The 12,971-nt window shown below is 55.5% G+C and overlaps 1 protein-coding gene across 6 annotated transcripts in view; it reads left to right on the forward strand.

Annotated features, from left to right (window-relative positions):
* Positions 1-2,743: 2,743 nt before the first annotated feature.
* LOC105470063 (histone deacetylase 7) overlaps positions 2,744-12,971 on the forward strand; it is a 38,920-nt gene continuing 28,692 nt past the window's right edge. For 2 of the 6 annotated variants that reach the window (XM_011721795.3, XM_071071813.1), the window contains exon 1: positions 2,744-2,894. In XM_011721795.3, coding sequence (XP_011720097.1) covers positions 2,876-2,894 — 19 coding nt within the window. In that variant the 5' untranslated portion in view covers positions 2,744-2,875. Of the gene's footprint in view, positions 2,895-3,294; positions 7,475-12,971 lie in introns of those variants that run through there. The other 4 variants (XM_071071814.1, XM_011721800.3, XM_011721802.3 and 1 more) reach the window with 3 other exon arrangements.

A 12,971-nucleotide genomic window follows, 5' to 3' on the forward strand; every position in this document is an offset into this window, starting at 1 on the left:
ACAAATAAATGCATGCACAATGCACATGGAAGAAATGAGCATAAAAGGGCCTGGCTTTAGTACAGAAATAGCTACATAAGAGCTACGGATATGTGTGTGTTGAGGGTTGGGAGCAATTGTGGAGCTAGACAAGGGAGATAGCAGGCATGTGGCTGGGGGTCTGCAGTAACCAAGTAGTTTTTCAGGAGTCTATGGACACCAAAGAGGCATTTGGAAGGAGGATGATCTGGCTTGGAATTGAGGGCTGGGGATGACATACCTAAGGTGGAACAGCATGTGTCTTGGAGAGTCAGCATGGGTAGTTATGGGGTGAAAGAGTGTACTGTAGCTGTCTCGCTCTGTCGCCCAGGCTGGAGTGCAGTAGCTGGATCTCAGCTCACTGCAAGCTCCGCCTCCTGGGTTTACGCCATTCTCCTGCCTCAGCCTCCCGAGTAGCTGGGACTACAGGCGCCTGCCACCTTGCCGGGCTAGTTTTTTGTATTTTTTAGTAGAGACGGGGTTTCACCGTGTTAGCCAGGATGGTCTCGATCTCCTGACCTCGTGATCTGCCCGTCTTGGCCTCCCAAAGTGCTGGGATTACAGGCTTGAGCCACCGCGCCCAGCCTGGAGAAGGTTCTTAAAAGTCATGAACATCTGTCCCAATTGGACAAATAACTCACATCAAGTTTGAATTCTGTGCAATTCTGAACACTGCAAGAAATGCACCCATGACTAAGGCAGTAGCTGGACTCATGGATATCCACTCTTGAATGCTCTTGGAAGGAAGGCAGTTGATACAAGTAGACTAGGTGGGTGAAGGTCAATGTATAAAGACCACACAGTTCAGGGAAGAATCCCTCTTGGCTATGGGAATCTGGGAAAGCCTCCTGGAGAAAGTGGTACAGTCACTTTCTTTTTCTTCCAGTCCTTCCTTCCTTCCCTCCCTTCCTCGCTCCCTCCCTCCCTCCCACTAGATAGGGAGTGGGTCTTGAGGATTGGAAAGATTTCAACAGAAGGAGAAAGGGGCTGGGGAGGACATTTATTTTGGAGGGAGCATGATGAGCGAAGGCAAGGGAGTGCGGAAGCTTGAGGACATGATGGGAAGCAGCTAGCAGCCCAGTCTGGTGGAAATAATGATAGTAATAATAGCGACTAACACTACTGAGCCCGAAGTACCAGGAGGCACTGGGCAGGGATGTGTATGGAGTCTGGTGCCATGTTGTAGTAGGGCTTGAATGCCAGGAAAGGCATTTGGGAGGATAAGTTAACAAGCGCAGAAGGGTTGGATCTGCCTGCCCACGGACAACTGGGACAAGGAAAGGGGATGAAGTAAGAAGTCCCATGCTGAATATGCTGGTAGCAACAGATAGTGAGTCCTGAGCTGTGCCTGAGGGAACAGAATAGAATCTACGGTTTGAAGTTCACGACCAGCATGGCCAAGCCCTCCTAGGCCACTGTGGGCTCCTGCTTCCGATCAGACCTGACTCCACCTCTGGGGCTGCCTCAATTTCTCCTTCTCTGGCTTCTTGGGGTTTCTTAGGATTGTGGGAGATAGGATGGGGTCAGGGGAAGCTGCTCCTTGGTTTGCAGTGGTGGCGCCTCATGCTGCAGAGAGCCCAGTGTTCCTGCGTGGTGGACCTCTCCTCTTCCTAGGAGCAGCTCCAGATTGCTGGAGGCAGACATGGTTGACCAGCTACCCCAGGAAGCACAATGGCGAGGTCCTTAACCCCGACCCCTGACCCCTGAATCTGACCTTCTCTCCAGCTAAAAGAGGAGGGAGAGGCAGGGAGGGCCACTGCCTAAAGCCGGCCCTGAGCTGAGTTTATTAGCTGAGGGAGGGCTGGAGGCGGCTGCATTCCGACTCACAGACTGGAACATTTCTGTGATCCGCTGTAATGCACTGGGGGACACTGGGCACATTGCTGAAGTTTGACTCATAGGGACTGGGAGGGGGAAAGAGGGGGGTTGTGGAGGGAGAGGAATGGGAGGAAGAGAGGAAGAGGAGAGGAGGGAAGGAAATCCCTTGAGAAATTTCTTTAAAAAAAGAAAACTTTCAAAATCTGCACCACCCCCACACCCTTTTTCTTTTAATAGGAACAGGCTGGACCCTTCCGTTCCCCTCAGCAGGCATGGTGTGTGTGTGGGGGGGTGCCAGTGGGGGAGGGCTGGGCAGTGATTCAAATCAGATCCTGGAACTTTCCTGAGGCAAGTCGTGCTTATGTGTGTGTGTGTGTGTGTGGTGGGGGGTGTTCGTCTGGGATTCCTTGTATGGGACGTGGGACTCCACGCGTGTCCCACTGTGCCCGCGTGCTTGTGGGCTGTACCGGTATGTAATGTGTGCACGGGGGTCCACCCCGAAGCCCCAGTGTGTGCTGTGTAAATGATTCTGCCCCTTGTAAACATGGATGCGTGCTCGTGTACGCTGTGTATGCGAGGGTGCGTGCGCCCAGGTAGCTGGGTTTCCGGGAATTGTGCACTGCACGGAGCGCCTCGCGGCGGCTCGGGCTCGGGGCCGCGGCCGGCGTTCCGGGTTCAGCGCTGCCTCTCTGGCCGTGCGCCGCACCCCGCCGCGATCCGGCCGCGCGTGGTGTCTGCGGCCCGCCTGTGCGCCGCCCGGTGCAGCGTCTGCCGGGGTGGTGTGTCCCAGGGCCGCGAGCGCCTGCCCCCTCCCTCCCCTCCCCCTTGGCCCGCTCTCAGACTCAGATAAAGCATTTCCTTCCATTGTCATCCTACCCGGCCGGCCGGGCTGCCAGGGCCCTCCCCCTCTCGGCCCCCTCCCTTCCTCTCGCCGTCTCACAGTCGCTCTGCAGCCTCCGGCGACTGGGGGGATGTGAGGCCGGTGCCCCAGCCCCCCGCCCCGCCATGAGCCCCCCGCTCTGAGGGCCCCGGCCCCTGGATGCACAGCCCCGGCGCTGGTGAGTACTGGGCGGCCGCCCCCCGCCCCGCCCTGCGCGCGGCACCCAGCGCCGCCCGCCCAGGCTCGGCCTCCGGCCCCGGCTCCGGCTCCGGCTCCGGCTCGGGCTCCGGCTGGCCCCGCGGGCCCAGCCCGGCGTGCACCCCCCGACCGCGCCCGTCCCGCCCGGCTCCGCGGGGCTCTGGCAGGCTCCGGGTCGCGGCTGGTTCCGGGGGCCAGAGGGCTCGGGCCTCCCGCGGGGCGCCCACATCCGCCCGCCCCGGGGCAGCAACAGGCCCGAGGGAGGGAGTTGGAGGCCCCGGCCGCCGGTGCGCGGGCCCCACGTCCCATCACCCCTGTTCCCGGGGAGGACGAACCGAGGAACCGGGGAGGGAGGGACGGCAGCGGTGGCCCAGCGAGGGGGCGGTGCTCCGGGGCGGAAGGTTTGGAAGCGCGAGGGCAAAGGGCAGGACCCACTGAGTTGGGGCTGGGCTTTGTGGGGCTGGACATCAGCGCCCCCATCCCGTGGAGCCGGGCAGGGCCCTACTCAGATCCTTCGGCGGGGAAAGAGGTCCCTTGGAGGAGTCTCTGAGTGGGAGGTTTCTCTGAGCATCGCCCCCCATCCTTGCTTACCCATCAGGGTGAAGAGACACCTGTGCCCTAGTGAGCTGTGGAGGTCAATACCGGCAGCGGCGCGGGAAGCGGGGTGCCACAGGCTGTGTGAGGGGTGGGGGACAGGATGTGCACCCCCCAGGCCTGGGGTCTGTTGGTGTTGGGGAGTGTGAGAGCAGGCGGCAAATCTGGCGGATGAGCTGGGTTCCCACCACCAGAGTTTCTAGGCCTGTGGGCTAGGAGAGAGCCCTTTGGGGCGCTCAGGCCACCTAGTGCCCCCACCCCCATTGCTTCCCGCTGTGGCTGCCTGTTTGGGTCTGACCTCCCCAGCCACGGCTGCTCCTCACTCCTCATCCCCTCTGGCTGAGGAGGCCACCCAAAGTCCTCCTGCACACCCAAAGGCCTCCCCCTGCATCTGGACAGTGGCTGTCTGGCTGCCAACACTCCCTGCCCACTCTCCTAGGCAACATCTGCCTGAGGCCCAGCTCTGCCTGCCGATTTCTAGGGTGAGAATGGGGCATCGGCCCTCAGCGGCCCTGCTGGGAGCTCAAGATCGACTTCTCAGCCTGTTCCCTGGACTTGCATCTGGACCTGTGGGACCTTCCTTAGGACCCCTATTCAGCCATAGGGCTGGAAGGAGACTGTGACTCAGGTCCCTGCCTTCTAATGAGGTGCTTTGGTGGCCTTTTCCTCCTCCATAGGCTGCTGCTACCTATGAGTTATTAAGTCATTTTCTTCTTCTCTGCAGCCATTTCTGAGGGAAACTAAGGCACAGAGTAGTCTCGCTGAGTGGTACCCAGCCCAGGGAGCCTAGACTGTAACCAGGTCTTGGACCTATTGGGACTAGTCCTCTGCCTTTAGTCCCCTGATGTCCTTCCTTGCCCAGCAGGGCCAGGCTCAGAGGCAAGCTCAGAGCTGCCTCCTGGTGTTGCACCTGGAATGGTCCTGGTGCAGTGTTCTCCTGAGGCCTCTGTGTCCCTTATTTGGTGGGTGTCTCTGTGGCCACCAGGTCTTACAGTGGGTTTTGGGGCAGGGAAGTTTGCATGTCTAAGCAGTTCACTCCACTTTGACACTGAAGTTCAGTTTCCCCTTCAGTAAAATGGGGAGAAAATTCCAAGCACACTTCTCAGAGCAGAGCAGGAGACGTTGACTATGGAGAGGAGAATCAAGGTTCAGTGCCATTATCCACCCCCTCCAGTTTGCTTAGGGATAATGGACCTCTGCTTTAGTCCTTGTTGGCCTCTGGGCATGGAAGCTGGAACTTTCTCAATTCTGATATAAAACCCTTGGGCAAGAGAGAAACTCATGTGTGATGGGGTAGGGAGTGGGGACCCTCTGGTAGCTGTGGGCATGCTTGCCCAAGGACTTGGAAGACAGAAGCCTGTGAAACCCCATCTCTCTTTGCCTTCTTTCTCCTGGCCTTTCGTTAAGGGCTGGTAATTTTGAAGTTGGCAGGGGCCTGAGACAAGGTGAGCTAATAATGCAAGACCCAGGGTCACTCAGTCAGGGAATGGCAGGCAGGGGGCGGCCAGAACCAGGCCTTCTCACTCTGCCAGTGCCCATTCTGCTGGCCCACCCTCCACAGCTTGACTCTTCCTGGCCTGCCCTCAGACTTGGGACTGGGGCCTCCAGTGTGGTGTGGGGTATTGCTGGAAGCAGGGCCTGAATAAGGCCTGGGGCCAGGGGGAGGGCATCTGTCCTCCCGGAGGCTCCCAGGACCGTGCGTTTGTGTGTGTTGGATTTGTTCACTAGATGGGGCACTTCCTCTGGGGCAGGAAGCTTTGATTTCCTGTGGTGATGGTGAGGAGGGGTTGGTAAGGATTAGGAGTTGGGGGCTCAGCTCTGGGCCATCCTCGATGCTGTTGTTTGGAACCACGGAGGGGCAGAGTTTCTGCTTAAGACTGCTTCTTCCAGCTCTTGGGAGGCAGGAAGGAGAGCCTTGGTAAGAAGGCCAAGGCAAGGCTGGAGAAGGAGGCTGTGAGAGCAGTGAGCTGGGGGTGGGCAACACAGCAGGAAGCCCGGTCAGCAGGTGACCCTGCCGGGTATTGTGTTTCCTTGTAATATTTTCCCCCTGTTTCTGTGGTAACCTTCCCTGGAGGCCCCAGGCCTTAGGGCTATAGGAAGGTGCCCCCAGACAGCCCTTTCCTTAGAGGCCTGAGTATTAGGAGGAGTCCCTAGATCTAGCCACCTCCCTAACCCTTTTGGCGCCCTAGGACCAGGGGCCTGGGAATCTAGGCAAGTGGCCTGAGTGAGCATGGACTCGGGGGCTGGGTGAAGGCCCTTTGGCATCTTCTGGGGGGAAGGGAGAGGGAAAGAGGGGAGCTGGACACCTGGAAGGGCTCTGAGCAGCTTGAGTCGCTGGCCTAGCCTCTGCCTCCTCCCAACCCATCCCCACTGCCCTCCTCGGTGGGTAGCATGCTGCCTGGGGCAAGGGGCAGGGTTGGGGGTGGCAGAGGCGGGAGGGATGTTTTCATCAGCAGAGCATAGCTCCTTTGGTCCTGGACCAGTTCCCAGAGGCAAAATAAATTCAGGACAGCGTCTGTTTAGTGTGGGTCTGCATGAGGTGTGTGAGAGCACACACTGGGTGTGTGGTGGGTATCTGTGTGTGTACCCCCCCCCCCCCAGCCGTGTATGCTGATGTGGTGGCTCCGGGCTATTTGTGATCTATGTGGTGGTTCTGTGTTGGGTGTTTTGGGAGTATGCACACATAAAAGACAGATGTGTATCATCTGTATGGTGCACACCTTTGCAGGTTATGGCCCTGTGTGGGGTATATGGAATACATGGACATGTTTTTTGGGGGTATATACCTGGGCAGGAGTGGCTTTTTAATACAAGTCCAGGTGTTGGCTTGTAAAACACCATCTCATTCGGGATTCTCAAATGTGAGTTCCTTGACCATTTGCTTCAGAGTCACCTGGGGAATGTGTTAAAGGTAAAGATCCTGGGCCGGGCGGGCGCATTGGCTTACACCTGTAATCCCAGCACTTTGGGAGGCCGAGGCAGGTGGATCACCTGAGGTCAGGAGTTCGAGACCAGCCTGGCCAACGTGGTGAAACCCCGTCTCTACTAAAAATACAAAAAATTAGCCAGGTGTGGTGTATGCGCCTGTAATCCCAGCTACTTGGGAGGCTGAGGCAGGAGAATTGCTTAAACCCGGGAGGCGGAGGTTGCAGTGAGCCAAGATCAAGCCATTGCACTCCAGCCTGGGCGACAGCAAGACTCTATTAAAAAAAAAAAAAAAATTCCTGGCTGGAAGCGGTGGCTTTGGGAGGCTGAAACAGGCAGATCGCTTGAAGGCAGGAGTTTGAGATGAGCCCGGCTAACAAGGCAAAACCCCATCTCTACTAAAAATACAAATTTAGCTGGGCACAGTGGCGCAGGCCTGTCGTCCCAGCTATTTGGGAGGCTGAGGCAGGAGAATCGCTTGAGCCCAGCAGGTGGAGGCTGCAGTGGGCCGAGATCGCGCCACCACACTCCAGCCTGGGCAATAGAGTGAGACTGTGTCTCAAAATTAAAAACATTAAGATCCTCAGGCCCATTCCAGATTGACTAGTCAGAATCTGAGGGGTGGGGCCTGGGAATCTGGATTTTAACAGGTGCTTCAGGTGATCCTGGGGCAAGGCTGTGTTTGAGGACCAGTGCCCTGGGTCAACCTCTTCATTTTTTCTTTTGAAGAAACAGACCCATAGAAGGTATGTAGTTTCTCTAAGGTGCTGGGCCATTAAGAGGAAGAACCAAGAGAAAACTCAAGGCTTCTAAGACCTGTCCAGGACTTTGTGCTCACCCATCTACCCGCTGTGTGTGTGTGTGCATGTGTGCTCATAACTACACTTTGTGATGACGTGAACCTGATTGGGCTGGTGCTAACTGGGGCTGATCTTTCCTCTGGGGTCTTGGCTTTCCTGTTTTCTGATCTTGTTCTTCCTGCTACATTCTGCTGCCTCCTTTTTGGAGAACTCCTGGAACTGTTGAGTGTCATCCCTAAAGGTCAGTGTTGGCAACCAGGGAATCATGTTGCTGAGCCAGTCATTCAGCAATTCATCCATTCACTGGATCCTAGCTGAGCCTTGCAATGTTCCAGGCACTGGGTACAGATATTCAGTGAACACATAGGCACAACATCTGACCTCAGGGAACTTCCACTCTCGTGGAGAAGACAAACAGAACAAGTAGGCAAGTAAAGGAATGAGTATGTGTGACTAGTTACACACTGTGATAAGCCTTAAGAAGGAAATGAACGAGGCATGGCAATAGAGAATAACAAGGTGGGACTTCCTTTGATAGGGTGGCCAGGGGAGGACTGCCTAAGAAGGTGACATTGATGCCGTCTCTCGCCTCCCCAGGCTGGAAGTGAGCTGTCAGAGCCTCTGGAGCCGTGCTTGGGAACTCCCTGGATCCAGGTGGAGGCCCTGGGTTGAGCAATGGCTGAGGGTTGGAGCTGAATTGCCAGCCTCTCACTTGGCATGGAAGATAGCAGTCTCCTCACCTCAAGCAGCCCCAAAGGCTAGCAGAGGGGAGAGCAGAAGGGGGAGCTGTACAAGGCCAAGATCAAGGCCACTTCCTTGCTTGGGGAGCACCCTTTTTCTTCCATGGGTCTGAGTCCAGGGCCCTGTGGCCATACTGAATGTTGAGAAGGAGGCCGCATCTCCCCAGGAGCTCTCCTGTTTCACCTTCCTCCCACCTCCTTCCTTTCTCCGCCATCTCCCCAGTTGGGGAACTGCTGTGTCAAGTCCCTCCCCTCTGGTCTAGCCTGCTGCCTCTGTGGCCACTGGGATTTATTTACTTGGCTCAGGAATCACCAAAGAGAGAGGGTCAAGGCCTAGAGAGGACCTGGGCCCTGGAAGAGAGGACAGAACCAGAAAGGAGGGCTGGGGTCGGGACGAGAGAGGACAGGGCTCAAGGGAGGGCGGAGGCTGGGACAGGAGAGGCACACGGGGAAGATCTGAGCCCAGATGGCCCTTTGGCTGGGCTCTCCAGAGTCTCTCCTGGGCCCTTGGAATCTGCTGCCCAAACTGGGGGAGACTCTGAGACCAGATGGCCAGATGGGGCTGATTCAAGCCGCTGGCTCTACATCAGCTGGGAGGAAATGCCCCCGTCTGGTCCACCTGCAGCTCTAGGGCTTCACCCCTCTCAGGAGGTTAACTTTCACATCAGCAACTGGGGCGTCAGTTTTCGGCTCTAGGCCAGCAGGCCTCACCCCCTCTCACCTCCAACCTCTTCTCCCAGGAAGGTTTTTCTGGGAACCCAGAGCTTCAGGCTGCAGGAAGGTGTTGCCTGGCCCTTTCCTTAGATTCTTGAGTGTCAAAGGAGCCCTGACGCCAGGCCTGCTTTCCCCCCTGCACACTGCCGAGGCTGTCTTCCACCCTGAGCCTCTCTGGAGGCTGCTCAGTGCTCTTCCCCACTCCCAGGCCTTCCCCACCCAAGCTCCACAGCCCCCACAGCAGGATGGGGAGGGGACTTCTCCTCCTGAGGAGGGCCCTGGGCTAAGCACACCATCCCCACCCTGTCTCCACACCACTTCCTTTTTCCTCCATGTTGCCTGCAGGGATTGTAAACCCCGGTGGTCAGAAGCTTTGGGCCTATAGGGTCAGCCTCTCACCCTGGGGATCCGTAGGGGAACTCCATTCCCCTTCAGTTCAGCTTCCTCCCTGCAGGGCCCGTTCCAAGGAGCCTAGCTTAGGCTCCTGAGGTGACCCCAGCCCAGAAGTCCCGTTCTCCTCTACCCCAGCCCCCAGAATGGCAGGAGGAGCAGGGCAGTCGGGGAGTGACAGGTTCGGAAAGAGTCTGGGGTGGGGGAATTCGGCGATTGGGCTGTAACCGTCTTGTTTTGCTTGCCCCACAAACCTGCACGTCCGGGGCGTCCGCTGCGCCCTCCCGGGCGCGTTCAGGTTATAGAACTGCTCTCAGAATGACAGGCTGGTGGCACCCGGCTGGGGCGGGGGGTGGGGAGGTGAAGGGGGGAGCCCCAGGCAAGGGGGAGCTGGAGGGTTAAAAATAGCAGCAGCCTTGTTTCGGTTAGCAAATGTGGAGGCGGGGAGCTGGAGGCGGGGCGGGCGGCGGACGATGTTTGCCCGCAGCGCAGGGCTGTGCTTCCCCTGGGTCCCGGGAGTGAGTCACGGCGGAGACGCTGAGGAGGTGCTGGCGCAGCACCCCACCCCCACGGGGCGAGGGGCTGAGCGCAGTCTTCGCCCCCCGGATTCCAGCGCTAAAGGAGGTGTGACTCTCCCTTCCAGGCAACCGGGGCCGCCTTGAGTGTGAGCCAGGGGCATCGTGTGATAATAGGGAGGAAGAAATGTGCCATTCTGACGCCAGAGACCTGACTTTGAATCCAAGTCGAAAGGTGTGGGATCTTGAGTAAGGATGCAGATGGCTCTGAGACTTGATTTCCTAGTTTCAAGTGGGGCTTTTCTCTAAGCATGTGTAAACACTTGGTGCTTAAAGCACTCTGCAGATGTTAATTATCGCCTTAGACCCTACTGTATATATGGCAACGCCTGGCAGGAGAGCATCCTGTAAGGATGCAGAGGGAGGAATGGGATGGCCTTGGCTGAGTCTTGGTTTCTCCGGCAAGTGTGATTATGCGCACATTTTGCTCTGTGCCTCCACTTCTTCATCTGTAATGTGAAAATAATTACAGTTTCAACTTTATGGAGTTGCTATGAAGATTAAAGGAGATAATGTAAATAAAGTTAGCTCCGTGCTGGTATGAAGTCAGTACTCACTGAATATTCATCATCATTATTAATGTTATTGTTCATATTTTTTGAAGGTCAGGGATAGGGAATGTTGCAGACACGAAGAACAGAAACTGGGCCTAGCCCCAGTTCACAGGAAAAACCAGGCCAAATCCCTGTTCCAGATTCCTCCACCCATCAGGGCCTGGAACAGCCAGAGCTGTAGCCAGAAGTCATAGGGTGGACCCCTGCTTCTCTTGTTCACTCCTCCCCCAGCCTCACCCAGTGAGGCAGGGCGAGGAGGGACCCCAAGGCCTTGAAGCCAGCTGGCCCTGGAGAGGGGCTGCCGTGCCAGCCTGGGGAGGGTCTGGGACGGGGCTGCCCTGATGGCCCTGATGTGGAGTACCTTGCCAGCATCTGCTGGGGGTGACCTTTATTTTAGCCCTTCCCTTGTTGCTCTTATGAAGAACAGAGGAGGGGTGGGCAGGTCAGTGATGTCAGCAGTGAGTATTCCCAGCACAGCGGCTCTGGAAGAGGCATGAGGCATTTCTTTCAGGAAATGATCATTATTCAGCCAGAAGGCATTCATTAAGTAAGTCCTGACTTGTGCCCAGCCCTGTGCTAGGCCCTTGGCGAGATTCAGGAGAGGCAGAGGATGCTAGGTTGTAGATAACACGGAACCTCAGAGGATGTATGGTCCAAGAAGACACGGGGGCGATGAAAGCCCTGTGGACTAATTCTCACGGGAGCCCGAGGTCACACTTTGACTTTGCTACCATGGGCTGTGTCTATGTACATATATATGCTGCTTGATTATTACAGAGGCAGTCCATGTGCATTGTGGATACTCAGACAGGACGAACCAGCAAAAGCTAAAAAATAAAAAATATCACAGACCCGTCAGTCAGAGATCACTGCACATCTTTCCATTTCCTTGTGTGTCTTTGTGTGTTGTAATTTTTATGAAAATGAGATTACTCTGCATATACTGTTTTTTCAATCAGTGATTTCCACCTTCCATTATGGTAAATGTTCATCTTACTGAATTCCCAGTTGGCCAGAAATTGTCCTTACAGCTGATTTGTCCAAATCAGTACCCAGGACCATGCATCTGTCTGTTGAGTGACCTGAAGGCTGTGTGAGCACCCTAGTTGTATTTGTGATCTGGAAAAACCCCTTCAACCAAGTCTCAAGGGCAGCCTGACTTCAAAAGGGAATCAGGTCACCTGGAGAATCTGCCCACTAGACTTCTGCCATCTTCCAAAATAATAGGCAAAAGGAGGGGGATTCTAGAGCACCACTGGGATGGGACCTCTAGGGTATTTACTGTCATTAATGTTAATGTGACATCCCTGTGAGTGTCAGGATTCACAGCTTGTGGTTATTCACATCCGAGATGCCTCAGTTTGGTTTGCCTGGTTCTTACTGAGTGCAGACCAGGGTCTCCATTGTGGCTTCTGCCTTCCTCTGCCCCAGATCCAGGGATGCTGATAGCCATGTGGCTGTGTTCCTAGTCCCCAGGAAGCAGCCCTGAAGGTAGGTGCTCCCTTTTGCACTTGTGGGTGCTTCCAGCCCTTCCACCTGCCCAAGGCCTGCACGTGAGAGGGGGAGGAGAGAGACAGAGAGAGAGAGAGAGAGAGAGAGAGACCTTGAGACCTTTTCCTCCCAAGGGAATTTACCCCCAAGTACCCACTCAGGGTGACTTGCTCTGGTTATGCAACACACATTTTGTAGAGGGCTTGACAGTTTCCAGAGAGCTCACGCAGTGTTTGATCCTCTGTGGCAACCCTGGGAGGTTTGCTTGTTTAGTTATACCCCGCTGGAGGCAACTAACAGGAAACACTGTAAAGTGTTTAAATGGTACACTTTAAAATGGTAAAATGTACATTTAAAAAGTAAGGGAAATAGATGATGAAAAAGGAAGGGAGGATGGCAGGGGTGGAACACAGCACACTTTGTGGGAACAGGCTGGCACTGGGAGCATACCCTAGGACCTCACTGTGTCTCGCATCCCCTTGTCCCCTTGGTGGTCTCATTTCACCCGCTACTAGGAGGCAGGCTGAGTAAGAAGTCCACGCCAGTGTACCGATGCTAAGCTTAGGTTCTGGAGTCCCAGCAGCTCCACATACCATCTGTATGACCTCAGCAAGTTTCTGAACCTCTCTTAGCCTCAGTTTCCTCATTTGCAAAATGAGAATAATAACAGTATATAGGCTGGGCACGGTGGTTCATGCCTGTAATCCCAGAACTTTAGGAGGGTAAGGTGGGTGGACTGAGTGAGTTCAGGAGTTTGAGACCAGCCTGGCCAACATAACGAAATCCCATCTCTACCAAAATACAAAAATTAGCTGGGCATGGTGGCTTGCATCTGTAATCCCAGCTATTTGGGAGGCTGAGGCAGGAGAATCACGAACCCGGGAGGCAGAGGTTGCAGTCAGCCGAGATCGTGCCACTGCACTCCAGTCTGGGTGACAGAGTGAAACTCTGTCTCAAAAACAAAACAAAACAAAACAAAACAAAACAAAACAAAACAAACAAACAAACAAAGTGGTATCTGCCTTACAGAGTTGTGAGGACTACTTGCAATAGTAACAATTAAAATGCTTAGTGGGCTGGGCGCGGTGGCTCAAGCCTGTAATTCCAGCACTTTGGGAGGCCGAGACAGGCAGATCACGAGGTCAGGAGATCGAGACCATCCTGGCTAACACGGTGAAACCCCGTCTCTACTAAAAAATACAAAAAACTAGCCGGGCGATGTGGCGGGCGCCTGTAGTCCCAGCTACTCCGGAGGCTGAGGCAGGAGAATGGCA

Source organism: Macaca nemestrina, chromosome 10 (genome assembly GCF_043159975.1).
Source record: "Macaca nemestrina isolate mMacNem1 chromosome 10, mMacNem.hap1, whole genome shotgun sequence".
NCBI lineage: Eukaryota > Metazoa > Chordata > Mammalia > Primates > Cercopithecidae > Macaca > Macaca nemestrina.